Genomic DNA, 17,618 nt, shown 5'->3' with positions numbered 1-17,618 from the left:
TATATATATATATATTCTTGGATTTCCTCTTTTTTACTTTCTGACTACTCTCATCCCTGGTGATTTACTGTTGAATATTCTATAAATATAATTTTTCTTTGTCTCACTTTTCTTGTGCTCAGTTAATGTTCTCAAACATTTATCTAAATGAATGCTTGTATTTTATAATTTAAATGATTTACATTACTTTAATTTCTAATTGCTTATATTTTTAAAATCAATGTCAGCCATGAAGGTTTATTGATAAATCTTACTTTATATATTTATAATTAAGAGGTAATTGTAATTTCTTTTATATTTTATAGGCACTGATTTGCCTTGTAGATAAAAAATCAGGAGAAAAAGGAAAAACGCGTCCTAGGTTTGTTAAACAAGATCAAATTGCCATTATGAGGTTAGAATGTGCTGGTGTGATTTGCCTTGAATCATTTAAAGATTTCCCCCAAATGGGTCGTTTCACTTTAAGAGACGAAGGTAACATTTGAGTTTTTATATTTGTTATTCATTTCTAAAAGTAAATTATAAACGAAAATTTATTTTATTGTTATATTTGTTTTGTAGGTCGGACGATTGCAATTGGGAAAGTTCTTAGGCTCATTGAATAAATTTTATGTACAGTGAAGACAGTATTCTCCAACTGCAAAATGGGACGACTTAGTTTTGCATCTCTATTCTTTTATGCTTCCATATTTTGTACTAAAACATGAAATGCAACTTATTCATACATAATTTTGTAACGTAATGCAATAAAAAAAAATGAATTCATATTAGATTTTGTTGGAGTGCCGTTATGAGCTGTATCAGCTGCATTTCTAAGTGAAATTGATTGTTACTTATAACAGGAACAAAGCAGAACGTTTCAATTAATTGTACATTTTGTTAAATTCTTGAATTTGCATTCCAAATATTGAAACCTGGTTATAGTTGAGGTGCTATTCGTTGAAAAGTTTTGAAGAATTTTTTAAAGGAGAATGCCTGTGTGAAATGTAGCGCTCTTAAACTTTATTATATTTAAAAACAACTCATTAGATTTTGAATGTTATTGTACTTTTTATCAAAAATGTTTTTTTTTTTTTTTTAAACATATGCAACTTTATTTCTTATTGCTACTGTTTCATATAAAGTAACATTTTGATATCCTAAAATTATTATATTTTAATAAGTTTGACAAGGCTTTCATTGTTATTACAGTTACCTTACCTCAGTAACTGCTGATATACATATAATTGTTTTATACATTTTAGGTTTATCTCATTTTTTTTTTNTTTATTTCTTTTTTTTTTTTTTTTTTTTAATTTGTGTTTGGGGAAATTGCTTAAAATGTATATCAAGTTTGAAACAAATAAAAGTTGTATTAAGTTTTGCAATTTATATTTAATTTGGCTATTTACTTAGTTTCTTTTTTCCTCTGTTACTTTCCGTATTACAAAATATTTTTAGTTGATATTTTGTTTTTCGAATAAGTGAAGATAACTGCATGAGGAACTTGGTCAGCAAACATTCAGTGCCTGTATCACTTAGTTTTGATATCATCTGCAGCTTTGCAACTACTCTAAACTACACACAAATTTTGCAAAGCATTTGAGGGAAAAATTGTTATCCTTTCCTAAGGACTGTAAAATAAAGCCTGTATTTGTTACCAAGATCTGGGAATAAAATTTTGTGGATCTTTTTATCTTTGTTTCTTACTTTCTGATTCAAATTGACTGTGACAAATATCCATGCTTAATTTGAAATTTATTATGGAATATCGTAGTTGTCAATTCTTCCTATATTTAGAAAGATTTTATTCCTTTATTTTTATCTCATTTCAAATTCTTAAATATATAATGGCTTAATATTTTTTTAATTAAACCTATTTTTTTAATAAATTTAGTGGCTTAATATTTTTTTTTATTGAAAATTGGATAATTCTTTTCAAATTATAAGGAAATATAAAATTATTATTATTTTTGTGTTAGTAAATTTTAATATTATTACTATTTTAGAGAATTACAGTTATAGTATTTCTTTAGCATCTTCAAAGATTACTAATGTTACATTGTTTCAGAGAATTAAAAGTGCTTATTTTGTTTGGTTATCTGACACAACTGTTAAGCGCCAGTGTTTTTTTATTAGAATAAATGGAGAGGAGAAACTGTAATATGTGTAACTTTATCGTAATAAGTTTTATTTAAAATTATTTCACTTAATACTCTATTAAATCCTCGGGCCGAGCAAGGTTGGCTCAGCCTTTCATCCCTCCAGTGGGTCGATAAATGAATACCAAGCATGCTCGGGAACTAAACACTGGGGGTTCCATGTTCGGCTAACCACCTGACCAGAACATCTGCCCAAGGTCAAGAAAACTGAGATTGGCACAGTAGGCCTTGGCCCTCTATGGGCTGTCGCGCCACTGAGTTTAGTTTAGTTTAATACTCTATTAAAATTTCTAATTTGGAAAGAAAAGAAAACCTACTTTGCTTTAAGAGGAGTTCTATTGCACATTTCAACTCACAATGCCTTTTTATTATTATGTGAAATAGATATTTTAGTGGGCACCGCTATTAATTGGTTAATCGCTCTATGTTTGTCATCCGTTAGGGGGTTCTACATCCGTTAGGGAGAAGACTATTGTAATAGGAAAAAATCTTCATTTCGTTTTAAATTGCTAAATCGAGCTTGTTTTCATTATGAATATTTTCATATCTGTGATTCTTTCAAACTCTACTGTTTCAGCCATTAGCATTAATCTTAAGAATAAAGCCCTTTTGAAATAGTATCAAATTATTTAAAATTTTTTGATTAATTAACAAAAATATTAATCTTGAGTTTCTAATTAAAGCGTTTTTTATACTGTATTTAATTGTAAATTTATTCTAAAATTTTACTCACTTCCCAAAATAATTTAAACATGTCCTATTAAATTATTTTTAAGATCTTACTTTCAGTTATTTGTTAAATCTGAAATCCCTTTAATTTAATAATGTAATATCCATGTTAAAAATCAGATTGTGCTCAGTTCCCTTACAAACCATTTCTGGAAATAATTTTGTTTGGTGTGCTTGTTTCTATCGTGTAAAGAAAGCTAACATTTAATTCATAATTTCTGAATTAAATGGTGATAAATGAAGTATATATTGTAAAGTATTTTAAAGAAAAACATTTTTAAATGTCTTACTATTTCTGAAATTAACATTGTAAATGTCACCACTGCTGTTTTGTGTTTAGCTGCCTAAAAACTATAAGGCTTAGAAACTTGATAATCTGTCAATGTTCAGAGAGTATGATGGAACAAACAAAAAATTTTAGCTCTATAATTATTAACTATTAAACTTGCTGCTAAAAATATAAGGCATGCCACTCTACCGCAAGGAAAATTGACGTGTTGATAGTCAGGGCTGATTGTGCTCCGGAAAAAATTCGGATTTCCGAATTTTTCGCTAACTGTGATCCAGAGATCGAAGGTTCAGACTTTTCAAAAAATCATTGATTACAGAAGTTTCCGGAAATCAAATTTTCAAAGGTGGAACTTAAAAAACACAGTTTATTTTGTTTGTTTGTAAGGGAGAGCCAGAGATATACTTTATAAGCTTATATTCATGATTAATATTCATTTTTTATCAGTAAATAGTTGTTATAATCATAAACTCAAGAAAGAAAGACATTATTTTAAATTTTAATTACTTCTCCAGGTTATCATAGGTATGTGTAAAATCTTAAAAGTATTTTAAGTAAACTAAGAAATATTGAGAAAAAGGAAAAAAAACCTTGTTTAAATTTTTTTCAATTTAAACTTATGCTCTAGAAATTTTCCGGAATTTTGACTTTGGCTCACAATCATCCCTGGACAGTGCTATTGATTATTGTAAACGTGTCAAAGGTTTTTTTTTGTTTCAATTTTTTGCAAAATTAAGTGCTTTTTTTTTCCATAAATGTTTTATTTGCTTTAAACAAACGAATGAACTGTCATAAAATCGCTACGATTTACCACAATATTTGTCTAGTAATTTCCAGGACTAAGATGTTGATGCCTTAAAAGACTTTCAAGAATGACTTAAAATAAAAATAGTGACCTTACTTTTCGAAAACGTGTCTTACATGAAACTAAAAAAATAATCGCGTATCTTGTATTTATATATTTAATAAAAAAAAATAAGATTGTAATTAAAATATAATCTAAGAATATCTGATAAAGATGAAAAGAAATTTATGAATATTTAGTTACATTCTTCAAGGGCATAGAAATTGCATTATATTTTTTAAAAAATTTTGATATTCTTATTACTTACGGAAAAAAAAATAATTTACAAGTTGGGAAAAACGCACTTTTGGAAAGAAATGAAATAGAGGATTTAGATAAACCAGCCAATGAAAATGTGACAGTTTCGAAATCGTGATATCGAAACCAAAGGAGGCACTCACTGTACATCGGTTGCATAAAGAGAACTGCAAAGGTAGGCTGGAAAATTTATCTGCAGTGAAACCTCTGTTAAACGGATACTTTGGGGAGTAATAAAATTGTCAGTTTACAGGAAGGGTACACTAATAACGAAGATTAACCCCGCAGAAAAAGCTAAATAATCTACAATAAATATTTACAATGATATTTAAACTTTAAAAAATACTATTTCCAATACAAAAAAAAGTGAAAACATTTGATATATGTATACATAATTCTAGATGTAGCTACAGAAAAATGAGTATATCTTTCTTATTTGCACAGACATTAAAGTTAGTCATGATACTGAATAGGCGCTTTTAGTCCTACATCACTTTCTCAGACGGTTTGATTATTACGTTTACACCCCTCTTCATCACTTGATAGGAAACATGGTAATACCTAGTACTTGAGTAGTAAACCTCCCACTATGCATAAGAAAAAAAAATGAATGTATTGTAACAATGCATACCAGCAGGATCTCTATGGAGTTGTCATATCCACGATTGTTCATCGGTCAAATGCCTAAATGTTTCATTTATGGGAACACCAAAATGGACTAGATTTCTGTTCTCTTGCTTCTGAAGATAAATTCTGTGCAGATTCAGAAAATGAATCATCAGTGTTAAATATTGTCTCCAGAAAGAAATTTTCAGTGGGGAAGCGAGATTAAGAGCATTTAAGACATAGCTTGTGGTATCTCATAACCAGTATAATCCAGATGAAAAGATGTTACTGTCTGAAATATTTTACCAGGAGCAGTGGCGTACGCAGAATTTTTTCAAGGGGGGTGTTCATAATTTTCTGAAACTACTAAAAGAAATTCGAATCTGTAATAAAGCACTATTATTTCCCTAATTTAGACAGCTGGACAATTTTGATTTTTTATTTAGACAACATTGTTTAGTTAAATTTTAATTTGATTTTTTAAGTGTAAGAACATAATGTAATATCTTCTAAAAAAAGTCCAATGTCATATGGGTGGGAAGTAACACTTAGAGGGCCACTTTCACATTCATCAGATTTTGTTATGTTTGAAACGTTTTCTTCAACGGAAGTATCACATTTCTGTACAACAGAAAACTTACATTGGTACTAGATGATGTCACCTCACTAATTTCAAGTCGCGGTTTTTTCGCAAAATAATTAAAAATTGTTAAATTCTTGCGTTTTGACATCCTAAAGATCCAAGAACAGCAAATATATATATATATATGGATTGGTACAGAAATATCCGCTATGCTCCGATCTCAAAGTTTCGAGCTGGAATGAATAACTTCAACGAGCACAGTATCTCCAATGGTACTGTTACTGATTTCTTCACTAGTCGAAATAGTGACGACGACGGGTTCGGCGATTGTTGTAGTTGTAGTTAATTTACGTCGCACTAGAGCTGCACGATGGGCTATTGGCGACGGTCTGGGAAACAACCCTGAGGATGATCCGAAGACATGCCATCACAATTTTGATCCTCTGCAGAGGGGATGGCGCTTCCGTAGCCCGACGACCTGCACGCGATGTCGAGCACTTTACGGTAGAACAGTTTAACGAGGACCAATACCTCACACCCTCGGTCCCTACGCAGGCTGATCCAAGTGGTCACCCACCCGCGCACCGACCGTACCCAGTGATGCTTGACTTCGGTGATCTGCTGGGAACCGCGTCTTAACGATCAGTCCACTGCGGGACGGTTCGGCGATTGAATGAACTTTTTGTTGAGATAAATCAAAACAGATTTAGCGGCAGGCTCCGAAAGACAAGCGGCAGAGATAACTCTTAGTCTAACTCCACTGTACTCCGTTCCCCCTTTTATATAATTTTTCACCGCATCTCCAAAATTCTCGAATTGTCTCAAAGACGACTGAACGTCTAGGATTCCAGAATCATCGCGTAAAGACCTCGCGAATGACAGCCAGTCTCGAAAACTATACTGGTAGAAGGACAGAAAGGATCCAGTCCGTAACAGTATCACGTGAATTTGGTTTCAAAAGTACAACCCTATTATAGTAAATGTTTTTTCAGTATTCTGAGAAATACCGTGAGAAAAAAAAGTAGGCATAAGGCAAATAAAAATATATAGTCTTAAAAAATAATAGCTCGCATAATTTCTACTAAAATTTTTATTTTTGCCATTTTGTGTGAGCTCAAGGGGGGTGTTTAAACCCCTAAACCCCTCCCTTGCTTACGCCACTGACCAGGAGCAATATCATCCTCTTTCCTTTTTTTTTCCGAGATAAAGAAATGTGAAAAGAGAATGATTTATTTTTTTAGTTGGGAAATAGCTTACTATTTTTAGTAGTGGATAAAGTAAAAAAATATCGCATGCTTTAAAAATGATGGAAAGTCGCATATTTTTTTCCTTACAATTTAAAGCAGAAAGTTTTTTTCAAATTTGGGCAAGCTATTGTCTGGTTTGTAGAGATAGAAAAAAAAAAGAAGCCTTAAGGGCATAAATGACTGCCAGAGTCCAGTTACGGGAGTGTCCGTTTTGGGGAGAAGGTACGTACTGGTTTATTGAAAATTCACAGAGTTAAAAAAAATGTCCATAATGGAGGTTTCACTGTATATAAAAGTTATGTGAGTACCAGGCTGATTATTCACTTCAGATTAGCAAATGCAGTATACCACCTGTAAGAGACACTCTCTAGGCATAAGTATCGATTCTGACCCCGGTCCCTTATAGATGCCTTATTGTATTACCTATTATAGTTGCTTCGTCATAATAAAAATTCTAAATACGAATTAGATAAATGATAAATTAGGAAATATTTTTTATTATCAAAGGGAGATCGGAAGAGAGGAATAACATTTTTCTAAAAATGAATAAAGTTAAAAATGTCAGGGCTGATTGTGCTCTGGAAAAAATCCGGATTTCCGGACTTTTCTCTAACAGTGATCCGGAGATCGAAGGTCCAGATGTTTCAAAAAATTATTGATCACAGAAGTTTCCGGAAATAAAATTTTCAAAGGTGGAACTTAAAAACACTGTTTATTTTATTTCTTTGTAAGGGAGAGCCAGAGATATACTTTATAAGCTTATATTCATGATTAATATTCATTTTTTATCAGTAAATAGTTGTTATAATCATAAACTCAAAAAGGAAAGACTTTTTTGTAAATTTTAATTACTTCTCCAGGTCATCATAGGTATGTATAAATGGTATAGGTATGTGTAAAATTTTAAAAATATTTTAAGTAAACTAAGATATATTGAAAAAGAGGGAAAAAACCTTGTTTAAATTTTTTTCAATTTAAACTTCTTTTTTAACTCAAGAAATTTTCCGGAATTTTGACTTGCTCTCACAATCACCCCTGAAATGCGGAAGGAGCATGAAATAAATGAGATATTGTCGCCTACAAAGTTTTTTACGCTAGAGGGAATAATACCAAAACAAAGTGAATAGGATGGGAACTATTTGTAAAAAAAAGGATAATGAAATTTGATGAGTTTTTTATATTTTAATATAATCACAAATGCCTGCGTTTCAGATCTTTACGCCTCATTTGTCCCTCGAAGGAGATATAAAGTTTTTTTATAATCCTCCCTGTTTAAAGGTGGCACTAGACTCGGCCCAACGGGAGTCAAGCAAATTAATTCAAAATATTAATATTGAAACATATTTTATACTTCTTCTTTCCTCACATAATTTTTTTCAGAAATGTTTTTCTAAGAAGATAAAATCACTAATTTTAATACCGTAATGTGCAGATTCATTTTAATGTACATCTAAATTGCATTTTTTTATGTTATCTATGTATTTTGTACTGCATGGTGCACTTTACCACACATTGTAAGCTTAAAAATAACTTTTGTAATGAAGAAAAATTATTGTCCCTGTCACCAAACTTTCCACGCTTCGTGAAAGCAGACTTTCCACAAAGATTTCTGTTTCGCTCTACGGAACCTCTTCCCATATTGGCATGCGCCTGCAACGAATGACCTTTCACGCAGCTAATTAATAATTGTTTACCGCATATCAACGCGAAACACTCTTTCCTCTACTATTTAAATTTACTTATACTTCTTATAGCTATAAATCTTAAGTCACAAAAATAAACACGAATAGCTGAGGGATGGTGAACCGAATTTTAAAAAGTATCACTTTTTCAAAATTCAGTTTCCCAGGAACTATTCGACCGATTTTGATCAAATGTTATATTTTGTGATTTAAAGTTGCATTCTTTCAAATGATCCGTTTATTTTTTTGTGTGCTGTACATCCGTTTGCAGTAAATGACAATTTTGTTAATAGCAGCAAAAGACTTTTTCTTTTTTTAACATAAGAATTTAATTTTACTTAAAATTTTTTTTAAAAAATCAGTTGGTTCTTACATAAGTCCTTGAAGGGTATCGGAAGTTCGTGAATTGGATTGGTTGTGATTTTTTCACAGGGTGCGAAAGTTTGCTGATTCGCGAGTTTTTCAGTAGTGCAATTCGTACTTGCGCTAGCAGTTCATCTTATACACTTGGGATGCTAAATAAAGGACCCATTCCTTATTTAAAATTGCTCCCGCAGTGGACTGACCGTTAAGACACGGTTCCCAGCAGATCACCGAAAAAGTCAAGCATCACTGGCTGCTGTCAGTGTGCGGGTGGGTGACCACTTGGATCAGTCTGCGAAGGGATTGAGGGAGTGCGGTGTTGGTCCTCGTTAAACTGTTCTACCGTAAAGTACTCGCCTTCGCGTGCAGGTCGTCGGGCTACTGAAGCGGGGGTGCCATCCCCTCTGCAGAGGATCAAAATTGTGATGGCATGTCTTCGGATCATCCTCAGCTATGTTTCCCAGACCGTCGCCAATAGCCCATTGTGCGAAGTAAATGACAACTACTACAACTACTACCTTATTTAAAATTGCAAATTAATTTTTTAAAATTACATTCAGAGGTTAAATCGCACAGAAACAAGCAGCCAAAATAGGTTCATAACCGTAGCTGTAGTAAATAACAAACAAACCCATTGTATAGCTTTTATTTTGTTTGCTCTGTCTCATCCGTCTCCTATGTCAAATTTAAAATTTACAGATTTATTATCATGAAATATTTTAAAGATTTTTAACAATAATAAGAAATGGAGTCACGTCAACGTGCTTTTGCACAAAAATTAAAATGGTATGTATCTTGTTTAAATAACTACTTTTACATATTTTGTGAAATTAAGTCAAATTTAAATATTATTTGATGATTTTTATGACATTTCTTTGAAATTTTTTTTATTTAAGGTTCTTAAAATTTCTATGTTCCAATTATTGTAAATTTTACTTGATCTTTAGTTGTTGATATCTGTCTTTTGTGTAAACTTGCATTCTATTCTGTTTAATGTCTGATGAGAAAATTATAGTTTACTGGTTTTAAGTGATTGTTATTGTCTATGTATGATAAACTTGACTACTCTATAGCTTTCTACATTAAATGTAATCTCTGTATGTCCCATTGTTTCAGGCATATGACATATTTTAAGTAATTACTTTTTAAATAAATCCTTTTATAGGCCTAATAACGCTGATATTCGACAGCAGATATCAACTGTTGCTTCGCACTCAAAAGAAGATTCACTACACAAAAACAACATCTTCCCAGAAAATGTAATTTATTTAATTTTCTTCAATTTCTCGTAATTTTTATGTTTTTAGTCAGATTATTTCATGCTTTTAGTTAAAGTATAATTTAAATTTTTTGCATGAAGTTTTTGTTAAGCTAAATTTCATATTCTATAATTTTATGGTTTTAAATATTGTGAATTGTATACTATTAATTTTAGAACCTACTTATAGTTATCACATCATATTTTGCTTTCTTCTTTAGTAAAATATTTCCAGTTACTTGTATGTAGCATAAATTACCTCACTTCTGAAAATTTAAATTGTTCTTACCTCATTTATAACATGATATAGATGCAGCAATTATAAATGATATAGATATGGCATTTCATTTCTTTCGGTGGCAGTAATTATGCTGAGAGAAAAAGAAATCTTAGTTAAGCCTATTAATATTTATTTGAAACTTTTTTTAAAAATATAATTTTTAGTTTTTCTTTTATAATACATTATATTTAGTTTCATTTATAATCTGATATATATATATATATATTGCATTCTAATTATTGTATTATAATAGATTCCTATTACTGACGTAGTGGATCCACTAGATTTTGAAGAATTTTTAGACCAGCATAGAGATCAGATTGATTGTGATTCTTTTAGACATGTTCTAGATTTTCCTGATGATGACTTAGAAATAGGTATTTTGCCTCATAAATGTAGAACACTAGGACACATTGTACCTGATGATGAAGTGTGAGTATATTATGTTATAAGGATTTAAAAAATTTGGTAACAATAATAAAATAAGGCTGTTTAAAATTTCCTGAAGAATTTTCTACTAGCTAAAATAACTTATATTCCTGAAACCTTAAAAAAATTATGTTAAAGATAACTATATATCTTAAGTAGCATAATAACTAGTGCGAGAAATAAATTTTCTTTGGAATTCAACTCTAGTTTTTTTCCTTATAACTTCAAATTTGTATTTAAATAGCTCAAATAACAGAAAAGAAAAGAGAAAAAGTATGATACCTTTTTTTGTTGCCTATATCTGAAAATAGAATCTCATAATCAATATTTCATCTTGTACCAGATACTAAATATAAAGTTTTATTTAAAAATATTACTGTTTTTCATGAATAATATAAATTTTTTGGAAAAAACTTGGATCAATTTAGAGTTGCCTTAGTGAACAGACGTTGTGCTGTTAATGAATAAAGCTAAATAACCTGAATTAAGTACAACTTAAATCCCAAAATTTTGATTCTGTTAACATGAACATTCTCCTATGTCAAAACACAGAATCACAGCAAAATAAAAACAACAATTACATTTGGAAAAGAGTGGTTTAATCATTAGGGGGGAGGAAAGAAACAAGTTTGAATGATATAATAAAAAGATGGAGATAGGAGCCAGGTGTGTAATGGAATGGTGATAACCTCTGGTGTTTAAGATGTAGGAATTAAATTCAAATAGATATTAAATCGAGACCACATACAAATTTTCTCTGAAATTATCACAAACAAAAAGTTATGCTCCTACAATATGTCTTTCTGAGTTTTTTCATTTTTTTTGTTGTTTTTCTTGAGTGGTAGAACAATACAAAGTTAATTTCAATTCTAAAATTTGCTTTTTTTTTCAATTTTGCTTTTTGAAAAATGCTTTTAATTAAACATAACTATTTATTTATTCTCACAAAATTAATATAGATATATTTTATTTAGTGTTGAGCTCAATCAACAAGTTAAAGATTGCATTCAGTGTTATACTTCAGATTGGATTGTTGTTAACAGAAGGTCTGTATATATAAATTTTTAATATATTAGGTTGTTTAATATTTGAACAAATATTTGTGAATTTTGCATTTTTCTTCAGGTACCAGCAGTACAGCTGTGCAAATTGTCCTTATGAAAAGCCTTCTGATCGTCAGAATGCTGCTAGAACTACACCAAGACAAGAATTTGAAATAGATGTAGCTCCCCCTATAAGAGATTATAAGGAAGAGGAAGAGATACGTCTAAAACAAATCAATGAAGTGCCATTACCACAACCTCCTCTTGCTGAAGGAGAAGATACAACATCTGTAAGCTTCGAAATTACTTTTGGTGTACATTTTAATTTTGCTTATTTTATTGTTAATTTATTAATGTTGTTTGTAGTTGATGTTGTTAAAGAAATAAGTTATCTTGAAATTAGTTAAAACCAGTCCTTAAACAAGATTCTTACATTCATAACAAATGTTGATTAGAAATTTTTATTCTCTCAGCATTATAGAAATTTTCTTGGCTCCTAGTATGACTGAACCAAAAATGACTTTTTTAAAATTAGATTAAAAGGCATCAATTAATACAAACAAGAACAGAGCAAAAGGATAAAATAAGATTCAAAATCATTCAATCTCAGTTTTTAGTACAAAGTGCTATAAGCGTGATAATTTTTAAAAGCAATATCAGTCTGAGTTACACATGGCACACATAAAACTTACCAATTTTACAGTTTCATATTTCATTCATAAATGCAATAAAAAAACTTAAATGATAGTTCATGGCAAATATCTTACGCTTTATGTGTTATAATATACATTAGCTAAGTTGGACTAAATCTATTCTTGGGAAAGGTTATTGTATTACCTGAGAGAAATATGCCTTTACTTTAAACATATAGAAAAGTGGTAGTTTTAAAGAAGTGTATAATACAGAATGAGTGACAAAATTAATGTTTTTTACAAACATAGCATTACATTTGAATGATTTTCATAAAATTTTTTTATAACACTGTGAATGAACAAATGAGTATATGTTAAAACCCTAATATCAAAGATATTTCAAGTAGCATAAACAAAAAGCTTGGAGCAAATCGTAAGAATAGTTTTCGTGCATAAGAATTATTAAAGTTTACTTACTTATGACATTTTTTATATTGGGCTAACACTATATTCTATTTCTATGCTTTGTTGATTGTTTTTTTAAACTAAAAATTACATTGGTATTATATTTAAAAACCATAAGCTATACATTCAAACTGATATCAATGTTTGTATATTTCAGGATGATTCAGTGCAATGGTTACAAACTTGGTGGGGGTAGGTAGGGCATATCATAAGGATTGAGAAATGTATAGTAGCCCTTGGTTGGAAATGTCATAGTATACTGCCAAGGGCATTTTGTTTATTATGCATTTCAATCACAACTTTTAAACTTAATTTTATGTTTTCTTATAATTGTTGGACATTGCACGAAAATAGGTTCTAAAATAGCTGTTTTACCATACTTTTCCGACTCAGTGACTATCTTACAGAACTTGTCAATTTGGTGTCAAATGATCTATGGTCAATTAAACTGCTATTATTCTGGGCCTAATTGAATGCAATTTTTTACTATGCTCCTAAGAAAACAGGGCAATTAAGATGATTTAGGTAAATAAAAATATTTGTTCAACTGGACATGAACTGCTTCTTTTTGTTTTGCCTTACCTCTCTTGCAAGTTCCTAACCACAGCAGCATTTTTTTTAAAACTTTTTAATTATCAATTTTTATTACCTACCTTCAATTGATGAGCATTATATTATAAAAAATTTACTGTTTCGAAAATTTTAATTGCTCTTAAATTGTGTTTTGCCATGAGCTTTAAAAAACTAGCATTTGTTTTTTTTGTTTCCAAAAATTCTAATATCAAATACAATAAATTTATTTATTTTTCTTACAAATTTGCTAGTACGTAATTAAATTGCTGAACATTTTATTGATGAATATTTTTGGTCTGAATGTAAGTTTATGATAACTTTTAATTGAAGAAATAATAGTTTTTTTAAAAAATCATTATTTTACAGGATTCTTCTGCTCCTTCATCCAATCGGCAATCATTTCAGTTAGTTGATACACCCAGAGGAAGTTGGGCAAGTAGTGTGTTTGATCTCAGGAATTCCCAAGCCGACCCCCTTATTCCATCATTGCTTGACCATACACCGTCTGAAGCTTTGGATTATATAAATGAAATCAAGCGCTTAGAAAATCGGTCTGATTCATTGTTCACTCTTTATCCACCCATGGAAGATGTAAGTTTTCAAAAAATATTAATTTCTTTTATTTATAAGTTTTTCTTAATACCTTTTAAAAAGAAATTTATCAATTAAAATTGAAAATTACACACAAATTAAGGTACTTCATTATAATAATAGCTGATAGGCAGGGTTGGCAAGGTTTAGGACAGAATGGATTAATCCACGGTTTAAACCGTCCTGTCCAAAACCCCTTTGTCCAAAACTGTCCAAAATCCTTTTACTCAAATTATGTCACAATTTTATCTGAACAATATTTAAGAGGTAAAATAAACATAGAACTAATAACATATTGATAATTAAATATACTAGAGAATATTTGTTTTTAAAAGTATAATGTTTTATTAATATTGTTTGACTCTTCAATTTAAACAAAGGAAGATTAATCAGTAATCAAGTTCAATTGGTCCTCTCATTCAATAGTACATAACTGAAGTTTGGCCTTGCCATACAGGTTAAAATATTAGGGACTAAGTGCTTGGTTTGTCATAAACAGGTTTATTTATCTATTGTACTATTCAAGAATACTTTTATTTCATTCATGTTCAATTCTTTTAGCATAGTGGTGATACATCATCAGTGTCAGTAACAGAAACTGATGTTATGCCCTTCAAAACTGTGAATACATTTTTCAGTTATTTTGTATTTTCAATTTAAACTAATATATTTATATTCAAAAACAATTTTTTTTTAAAAAAGATGTCTTTTTTATCATCTTGTGATGCAGAAATTATAAAATTAAAAAAAAAAAATTGTGAAAAATAAAAGGATAATTTTTGAATAATTTTAGTATTTTTTTTAAAGAAAAATTCTTATTTTTTAATATTGCCATATTTATCCTTATGCAAAAATATTATTTATCAGTATTAAAAGCATATTTATATTTAAAGGATTAGGTATTCACTTTTGATGTTCAATGAATTGTGGAGCTTCAAAAATTATAAACCTTTTCCTATTATATTATTTTCCTTTAATAAGTTATAGTAAATTGTATAGAAAATATCAAATATTTATTGATACATGTAATTATTATGTGTACAATGGTTACACCTATAGAATTTTTACCAAAGTTCAAGGTTCTGGACACTTTAAGACAGTCCAAAACCAGTTTAGGACGTCCAAAACCCCAACCCTGCTGATAGGTCTTATTAGTATATTTAGCAAGACTGGCTTTTTCACTACTTAACCTGGACTCTATTGCTATGGAATCAGTTTAGACAATTTCATTAATTTTAATATGGTTATTTTTTAATGTGTTTTAAAGTAATTTAATTACTTAGCTTTTATTTTAATTACCTCACATTTTTATTTATTGTAACATTTTATTTTATGTTTTAATAAACAAACTTGATTGATATTTAATATGTAACATTTATACATTAATTTACAGAATAAGTAATAAGTAAAATAAATAATTTTTTGTTTTATATGTTTATTTTTTATTATGTAACATCATTTTAGTGAATCGTTTTTACTTGTTCATTTACAAAAAGTTTAAGACATAAGTTAAGTTAGATGTATTGCGCTTTTTTTAAAAAAAATTGGGAATAATTTTATATTTGTCAGAAAACATGTTTGCTCTATAATAAGAATTCTGTTACAAAGTAAATGCGCTTTTTAAAATTGTCCAATTTAATATCAATTTATGCTTTTTAAGTAAAATTTTTTAGCATTTTAGATATTTATTTTTTAATATAAAATGCTAATCTAAGTCAGTTTTATGAAGTTGAACTATCAACTTATAAGTTTCTTTCCTTCTCTCTTTTTTGCCAACTGAATATTTTCCTCTCTACAACTATTTTCAAATTCGTTGTTAAAAGAGCATTAAAGGAACAATATAAATATTTCTGTTTGTTTTTATAGGAAGAGTTTATTGAAAAAAGGTTTCCTGGTCAAGTGCCCAAAGAACATATAGGTCATCGCGTAATTGTCAAGTGTCTTGCTATGAAGTAATAATTTATTTATTTAATCAACGAAATCAAAATAAACATGGATGAAATTTATGGGCTATAGCATAATCAATGGTTATGTTTTAAAAATTTCATGTTATACAATTTTAACTCCAAATTCAATTGTTTTATCTCAATAACTTTTTAGCTGACTACTTTTAATGCAACACTTTAATGATATAATTAGATCCTAGGACAACCTACTAAGGAGTTGCTTAATTTTTTTTGAAAATTTGGGAATTAATTATAGAGGCCAACATCTGCAGGAGATTCAGATCAGATAATAGGTGGGAAATGTAAAAAAATCATTACTCATTTTATAAATAAAATAATAACTAAAATGTAATTTTTGATTTCTATCACTTGAGAATTATAATTCATGGACTTAAATAATTAAAAAAAAAAATTTTTTTTAGATTTATTTCTGATTTAAAAGTCATTTTTCTCTGTAGTTATTTTAGGAAATTTTTTGTGACTTTCAGTAAATATATGGGTTGATTATGACATTTAATTTTGTTATATATATTTTTTGAAATTTTTAAATACACGACTTCAATAGAAATTTTATTAAATAAATTGTTATTATAGGTATGTTGTTAAATTAATTGTCTTAATGCTTTCAGACTTGACCTTGAAATTGAACCTATTTTTGGAATAATGGCTTTGTATGATGCCAAAGAGAAAAGAAAGGTTTGTATAATTATTACTTGTAATGATTATATTAAATATTTATGATTTATTTTAATGTGTTGTTTCAGATTTCTTTTGAGAACCTATTTAACTTGAATGTCAATATTATTTTTGTGTTTCGTTATTTAAATTTAGGTTTCTGAAAATTTTTACTTTGACATGAATTCTGAACCTTTGAAAAGAATGTTGTCAAGCCATATTTGTTATCAGGATGTGTCAACTCTAAGTAGATCCTGTATATTTCAAATAACTAATCCATCACCAGATTTGTTCCTTGTTATAAAGGTAATTTTGACTTTTTATAGGATCATGGTTTGAAATTTTAGCTGTTTCAATACTATTGATATGTTAAAAAGTAATTATGTATATATATATATATATTGTTTTTTATTGTCAGTAGTAATAATTGATTTGGAACGACAGATTTATTTTTCAAATATAATCAATTGAAATATTTTTCTTAATGGCAAAACTTAAATGATTTAATTTTTTATTAATTATTTAATCTAATAGTTTCCCCCCTTATTTTTTAGCTTACTGTAAAACAAAGTGACTAATAAACCAATATTTAAAAAAAATAATTGTATAAACTGATTTATAAATTAACTGTTAAATATTTAGTCAAAAACTTTGTGTGAGTTACCTAATGTAATAAAAAAATTTAAAAATCTCTAACTTTAATAAATGTAAATCTATAAAAATGCCGAATTCATGATGCCTTAGGACTGTCAAGATAAACCTTCTGTACAAAGTTATTACAAGTTTTGGTTTTTCTATGTATTTTTTGTTTACTTTTAAGCAGTGATGGAAGAAAACTGTTATTGATTTCTAAGTATTCAGTAGTTAGCTCTAATTTGTTTTTGCAGATTAACAAAATTTTTAAAGAATTCTTTGTTATGCAATGTTGATAATTTTACTTCTTTTCTTCTGTTGCAAAAAATAAATTATTGTCATCAATATTCT

At 28.9% G+C, this 17,618-nt stretch overlaps 2 protein-coding genes across 2 annotated transcripts in view; both read left to right on the top strand.

Annotated features, from left to right (window-relative positions):
- LOC107456988 (eukaryotic translation release factor 3) overlaps positions 1-1,675 on the top strand; it is a 22,105-nt gene extending 20,430 nt beyond the window's left edge. The window contains exons 14-15 of the mRNA XM_016075005.3: positions 306-474; positions 562-1,675. Coding sequence (XP_015930491.1) covers positions 306-474; positions 562-605 — 213 coding nt within the window. The 3' untranslated portion in view covers positions 606-1,675. The remainder of the gene's footprint in view (positions 1-305; positions 475-561) is intronic.
- A 7,619-nt stretch (positions 1,676-9,294) lies between these two features.
- LOC107456633 (dedicator of cytokinesis) overlaps positions 9,295-17,618 on the top strand; it is a 50,758-nt gene continuing 42,434 nt past the window's right edge. The window contains exons 1-9 of the mRNA XM_043044367.2: positions 9,295-9,528; positions 9,908-10,001; positions 10,534-10,712; positions 11,684-11,755; positions 11,835-12,042; positions 13,789-14,013; positions 15,880-15,965; positions 16,589-16,655; positions 16,791-16,940. Coding sequence (XP_042900301.1) covers positions 9,488-9,528; positions 9,908-10,001; positions 10,534-10,712; positions 11,684-11,755; positions 11,835-12,042; positions 13,789-14,013; positions 15,880-15,965; positions 16,589-16,655; positions 16,791-16,940 — 1,122 coding nt within the window. The 5' untranslated portion in view covers positions 9,295-9,487. The remainder of the gene's footprint in view (positions 9,529-9,907; positions 10,002-10,533; positions 10,713-11,683; positions 11,756-11,834; positions 12,043-13,788; positions 14,014-15,879; positions 15,966-16,588; positions 16,656-16,790; positions 16,941-17,618) is intronic.

The sequence above is a fragment of the Parasteatoda tepidariorum genome, chromosome 5 (genome assembly GCF_043381705.1).
Source record: "Parasteatoda tepidariorum isolate YZ-2023 chromosome 5, CAS_Ptep_4.0, whole genome shotgun sequence".
NCBI lineage: Eukaryota > Metazoa > Arthropoda > Arachnida > Araneae > Theridiidae > Parasteatoda > Parasteatoda tepidariorum.
The sequence above is the reverse complement of the archived record's forward strand: the minus strand, read 5'-3'. Positions and strand labels throughout refer to the sequence as shown.